At 42.5% G+C, this 6389-nt stretch overlaps 1 protein-coding gene across 1 annotated transcript; it reads left to right on the top strand.

The window, feature by feature from the left end:
- The first annotated feature begins 2271 nt into the window (after positions 1 to 2271).
- LOC123904700 lies at positions 2272 to 4751 on the top strand. The gene is made up of 2 exons (XM_045954330.1): positions 2272 to 2777; positions 2853 to 4751. Exon 2 carries the CDS (start codon positions 3507 to 3509, stop codon positions 4749 to 4751), a length of 1245 nt encoding a protein of 414 aa, XP_045810286.1. The 5' UTR covers positions 2272 to 2777; positions 2853 to 3506.
- The last annotated feature ends 1638 nt before the right edge of the window (positions 4752 to 6389 follow it).

Raw genomic sequence — 6389 nt, 5'->3', positions numbered from 1 at the left:
CATTGAATGAAAAACAATTACAAATAAAGATGGTTCACAAAACATACATTTCTCCTTCGAATTCCGTTCGTTCGATCGCTGAGTACTTAGAATTTTTAGAGAGAATGTTTGTATAAATTTTGTGACCCTTGTTCCGAATGAAAAACTACTATAAATACTACTACTAAGTGGTAACTGTTTCTCGATCATCTGGACGCTCCTTCATTTGCCACGTCGACCACGTTCTCCACTTTCATCTTTCATTCCTTCAGCGCGCGCCAAGATCTTTTGGGCCATTCGTTGTTTCTTTTTTGGGCTTGGCCCAACTATCTCCCGATTCGATTTTGCGCCTTCGATAGCCTCCTGGTAAAACCAAAACTATACGCATCTTCTACAGCTCTCGAAACGCTTTTCTGCTTCGACATAGGGAGTTCTCGACATCAACTTTGAAAGTTTTGTTTTGATAATATAACCCCCAAAATAAATATTGGACCCACCAATTATATTTAATTGATAAATACCAAATTTATGTCCAACAAATTGCCCCCCAAAAATGCCATTTTCGACGGTGTCTATCGAAAGAGGAAGTGGCATTTTTGAAAGTATTAATGGATAACTTTCTTTTCCATTTATCTCTCCTATCGTTTAGGCTGCCATTCAAAACTTTGGATTGGCTCCACAACTTGTTTTTTCTTTCCCCCTGTCAAGGGGTTTGGACACTTGTCAACCTAGGAAGTTGAAAAAACTTTGCTATTTTCCTCAATCCGTGTGCCTCTATAAATAGCCAGATTCTTCCTTTATTGCGTTTTTCTCCAATTTTCGCTCTGTCAACTGTTCATCTTCTTCTTCATCTTCTGCGATTCTTTCTTGAATTCTTGCTTTCAAAAGACTTCTTGTTCTCACCTTTTTGTTTATCACCAAGTTATTACTTTCCTTTTCACTTGAATTCTCCTCAACTATCTCAAACAACCTGTGATTCCCAAATTTAACCCTAATCCATTCTTTTACACCATCTTTACACCTTCATCAATGGCGTCAGATTCAGGTGTCAGAAAATTCCTTCCTTACGCCGGTAAGTGGACCGCCTCCACTCTTTCTTCTTACGATGAGGATGTGGTTCCAGAACCATCGTTGCGTCTGGACTTGCAAAAGTTTTGGGAAAGTCAATTAATCTTTCCTTATTCTGTTGATAACTTGGTGCATGCGTTTGGGGGACCTAAACCAAGTGATAAAAGCCGTAATTCCAAGGTTCTGTCTATCTTTCCTGTTTATAAACCTTGTGCTCCTAGGGTTTTCATTAGTGAACCCTATAATTTTAGCTATATCAAGGCGCCTAACAGAGTGTTTCGATCGGCTCCTTCTTTGAATGACCAATACCTTGGCTGGTTAGACAGGGTACAACGTGATAAGGCTGATATTTGGCAAGCCTGTGGTATTTATGACCTTATTCAGCTCTCTCGGACAGGCCTTAAATACCAGCAAGAGATGATTATTGCTGCTTTACACTTCTTTGAGTCTTCTACCAACACCTTCCACTTCGAATGTGGCATGATGACTCCTACACTGTTGGATGTTGCGGCCATTACTGGCTTATCGCCTCTTGGCGACACTTATGATCCTTGCAAGGCTTCCGACACCATCAAATTTGATTTTCGAAACAAGTCTTACTCCAAATACATTGTGGAAAATCGAAAGACTAGTGACGAAGTGAGTGACGAAGAACACGTTGCTTTCCTAACCTTGTGGCTATCGCAGTATGTCTTCTGCACTCAATCTCTCCAAGTAGCCAAGAAATTCATCCCTATGGCTATTCAACTACATGAATGTCAGCAATTCAATTTTGCTCGACTTGTGCTTGGATGTCTTTATGAATCCATGAGGGATGCCTGCGAACACCTTAAGAGAACAGGCGATGGATCTACCTTTTTGGGTGCTGGCCCTTTTTGGTTGCTGCAATTATGGCTAACTGCTACCTTTCATGCTGAGCTCGACCTTTTCTTGCCTGAGCCATACTATGAGGAATCGAGAATGCGCCAAATCGAAGGCACAAGGTTGGCGAGGATGGTTCCTAGGGAAAGAGGCCTTGGTTATGATGTAGCTTTCCAACAGTATTTTAATGCTTTTCTCAGCCTGAAGAAGTTCAAGCCTAGCTTTGCTCCTTTTGTGGATAGGCCACTTGGTCCTCCTTGGTTTACTCACAGATTTCCTTCTCCACCAGAATTTGAGATGATAACCAACAACATTTGGAATGCTTACTTGATGCCTACAGTCTTGTCTTGTCGAATTGGCTTGACCTCTGGAGATTTTGGGTTAGTTGGCTACTTCCCAAACCTGGTGTCTCGCCAATTTGGCTTAACTCAAATACTCCCTAAGAGCATATACTTGGAAGAGAGGGAGGTTTGTTTAGGCAAGCATGGCATGACAGAACCACAGTTCCATTCATTCTTGAACCACTTCAATCAACCTTCTTATGAGCTTACCCCATTCGACTTCGCTCCCTCACATGCCTGCACTAGGGAATTTTTTACCTGGTGGTCTCGACACTATGAAGGACGCCTGGTTGACAAGACTGCCTTACTCACTGCTATCACTAATGGGTTCGACTCATCTATTCTGAACAAGATTAAGTCGAAATTGAACGCCAGAGGTATTCTTTTGGTTCTACTTTTACTTGCATAATTTTTTCACCTTGCGTGCTTTTCTCTTATGCGCACTTCTCCAATGCAGGGAGTAAGTCGAAGGCAGGTTCTAGCAATTCTAGCAAACCTCTTCCTCCACCACCTAAGGTTGAACTAAAGGTAGGCCTTTGCCTTTTTTGTGGCTTCTCATACTTTTGTAGGGTGTCCATATTAACTTTGATATGCCCTTTCCAGATTGCTTCGCGCAAAAGGTCTCATTCAACTGAAACTCCTTCTGTTTCGAAGAAACAAAGACCTATTCCAGCCACTTGTTCGAGTGCTCCAGATAAGGTATCCATTTAGCTTAAGATTTCTTTTTCTTTTGTCTTGAATGTGAACTTACTAAACTGTGGCCTGTAGGATATTCCTGTTCTTTCGACCATCCCTGAGCAGACTGACGCTGCCATTATTCAAGATCTCCCTCATAACGCTGAACCCATTACTGATGAGAAGAAGAAAAAGAAGAAGAAGAAAAAAGAACACCAACCCAACCAAGAAGGTACTCCTGAACACAAGTCCTCTGAGATTGAGGCACAACCTGATACTCTGGCATCACCTGAGGGCCCTCCTTTAGAGCAATCGGAGAGGAAGAAAAAGAAGAAAAAGAAGCACAGAAAGTCTCCTGCTGCAGCCACTGTTGTCGAGGCTTCTGCTACTGCAAAAGAAACAACTTCACAGCCTGAAGCTTCTGCTACCCCTCAAGCCCAAGTAGGCCATTCTTACTTCTTATTACTTCTTCAGCCCTTGACTGTGTTACTCATTCTTTCATGGTTTCATTTATTTCAGTCAAAAAGTTCTGCCCAGGTTATTCCTCAAGATGAGCCTGCTCCTAGCAAAGCGGCTGAAGGGATGGTCGAAGGACCAAGTGGTACGCATCCTGCAAGTGTGGCAGAAAAACCTTCATCTCCTCAGCCTGTCGAAACGGCCGTCTTTACTGAAACCTCATCACCACCCAAAGCTCTTGGCTCGCCTCACCACGCTTTCGAAGATGATACCCTTAAGCCTAGCAATGAAGAAGACCAACTTGATCAAGGCCTACCGCAACAAAGTCCTTTGACGGACCCTGCCCAAGTATTAGCTGAAAATGATCCTCCAACCAATTTTCAAGTTGACCCTGCTGCCAACCTTTCCAATGAACAAAGGCCAACTGTTGATGGCGAACATTCCACTACCAATCAACCACAACCAAGTGGGTCAAACCATGAGTCCAGTTCACCCAGTGCTGACCTTTTCGACTCTGATGATGGGAACTCCTGCATTGGTGATTCACTTGGTGAAGAGGGAACCTCTGTGTCGAAACCTCCTCCTACTGTTGTCTTACCGGCTGAACTTGCCAAAGAGCTAAGAGATTTAACCCCGGCAGATGCACTCAACAAGCTTTTATCAAGTCATGGCGCCTCTAGCTCTGCTGTTGGGAACACGGAAGACAAGGAAGATGCACTTGCGCAAGAACAGTTTGAGCACGAAATCAGATTTAGGCGAGAGATCCTTAATGGGGATATGCTGGGCCTGCTTGAACATGATTCTTCTATATACTACAATATCAAAGCCCTGTTTCGCAAGCTGCAGAACCCAAGGACTGACGAAGCCATGTTCCTTTTAGTGACTCAGGCTGAAACCTTTTTAGAACAATTCGTTAGTCAGTCTCAGCTCCTAACCAGGACTAGCAGCCTTTTGACATCTCTGCTTGCAACCCAGCAGCACCATTTCGAGCAAGCTAATAATTGCAATGCAGAAGTCACAACTATCAAAGCTGCCTCTGATGAAGCTCTTGAGCAGCTTGTGGCTTGTGAGAATAATATTGCTCAATGGCAATCTGAAATCGAAGCGCTGAAGGAAAAGGTTCGACAGGAAGAGGCTAAGATGGAAAAGCTAGCTGCAGTAGCTATCGAAGCACAAAAGGTCAAGCTTGATGAACTAGCACGTGAAGGCATCCAACATTACAGTGATGGCCTAGCTGTCCAGAAACGAGTTGAGCACCTTGCTAGTGATAAAAACATGCTACAGCGTAAACTGGTGTCTATTCGAACTCAGTATTACCAATTCCAAGCAGCCAATCGAAAGCCTCCTTCACCATCTCAACAACAACCTTGACTTTATAAATTTTCTTTTTGTCTTAAGTTTTTTGTTCTCTTTTGGATGTTGTAATTGTGAATCTTCTAACACTAGCAACTGTCGAACAATTTCGCACATGCTTTTTGAATATATGCCCGTTTTGACTTTTTAATGCTGCATGTTTATATATTGGCTGAGTCTTTTATTCCTTTGTTGTTGTTTGCTTTCCTTCTTTTGGGCCACTCTCCCAAGCCTTATTAACGGCACTTTGTAAGGAATGAAGCGAACATGTTCCCAAAGCAATCAACATAATTGACTACATAGCTTCAAGCATTAATGCAATGGCATTTCCCATGCAAACTGACCGTGGTTAGTTGTAACTGCCTAGCTATTAACGCGTATTAACCCTTCTATAAATACCCACGCCTTGCAACTCTTTTGTTCAGCACTTTGCACCAATTAACGCATCAACACCTCTCCACAAAGAATGGATAGCAAGAAAAATCTTCCTTCCTCTACCCCGGGCTCAAGTACACCACGTCCTCTTGGAAGGGGACGAACCAAGATTCCAGCTTCCAAACCTCCACGCACTAGAATCCTTCGCCCTAGGCCGGCACCAGCTAAGGTAGTAGAAACCATCATTCTCTCTTCTGATTCTTCAAGCTCTAGTTCAGATGATGAAGATGAGGATTACCTTGAGTTCCTCAGTACCCTAGAGCCTGATGAAGAATACCCAGGAACTCCAACTCCTTCTTCTGAGGATGAAGACTCTCAGATCTCAGAACCTTCCAATTCTGATTCGAAGGATGAGGGAACTCGGGTTCAGGGTAAACCTTAAGTGGTTATCTTTCAACAATTCAACCATTTCTTGTATTTTCTTGAACATTCTTGAATGATTGGTTGTATTGTTGATTTTATACGGAATAAAACTTGATTATTGGCATTTCCTTTTACCATTTCGCAAATTTTACTCTTGCGTTATTCATTTTTTATGGTTATTTCTTGCAACATTGGCTTGTACTTCTTTAAATATTTGCCATTCATATTGACTGAACGTTTCTCAGGGGTTAACTCTTCAATCTCATAAGCTCCATTTGACAAAACTTGAGAAATCTTAAATGGTCCTTCCCAATTGGGTGACCATTTTCCAAAGACTCGATCTCGTCTGTCCATGGGGAGGATGACTTTCCAAACTAAGTCTCCTACGTCAAAGAGTTTGGATTTAACCCTTTTGTTATATGCTCTAGCAATTCGCTCTTTTTGTCGAATCAAAGCATCTAACGCCTGCAACCTTTCCTCGTCCACGTCTGTTAACTCATCTAACATTATGTTCTCATAGTGGTCAGGGGGTAGTTCCCATTGCCTTTGTACTCGAATCGACTGCATCATTATTTCAACAGGTAACACGGCATCGTGACCATATGTTAGTCGAAAAGGTGTCGAACCTGTTGACTCTTTAGGAGAATTCCTACACGCCCATAGGACTTGATCCAAGGTCTTATGCCAATTCTTTGGCTTTTGGGCAACGTGCTTTTTAATTAAACTAATTATAACCTTGTTGGCTGCTTCAACTTGGCCATTTGCTTGAGCATAGTAAGGCGTCGAAGTCATTAGCTTAAAACCCAATTGTTCAGCAAAATCTTGCATCTTTCGACCAACAAACACCGTTCCTTGGTC

The sequence above is a fragment of the Trifolium pratense genome, linkage group LG2 (assembly GCF_020283565.1).
Source record: "Trifolium pratense cultivar HEN17-A07 linkage group LG2, ARS_RC_1.1, whole genome shotgun sequence".
In the NCBI taxonomy this organism is placed as follows: domain Eukaryota; kingdom Viridiplantae; phylum Streptophyta; class Magnoliopsida; order Fabales; family Fabaceae; genus Trifolium; species Trifolium pratense.
This window is presented reverse-complemented; position numbering and strand designations above follow the sequence as displayed.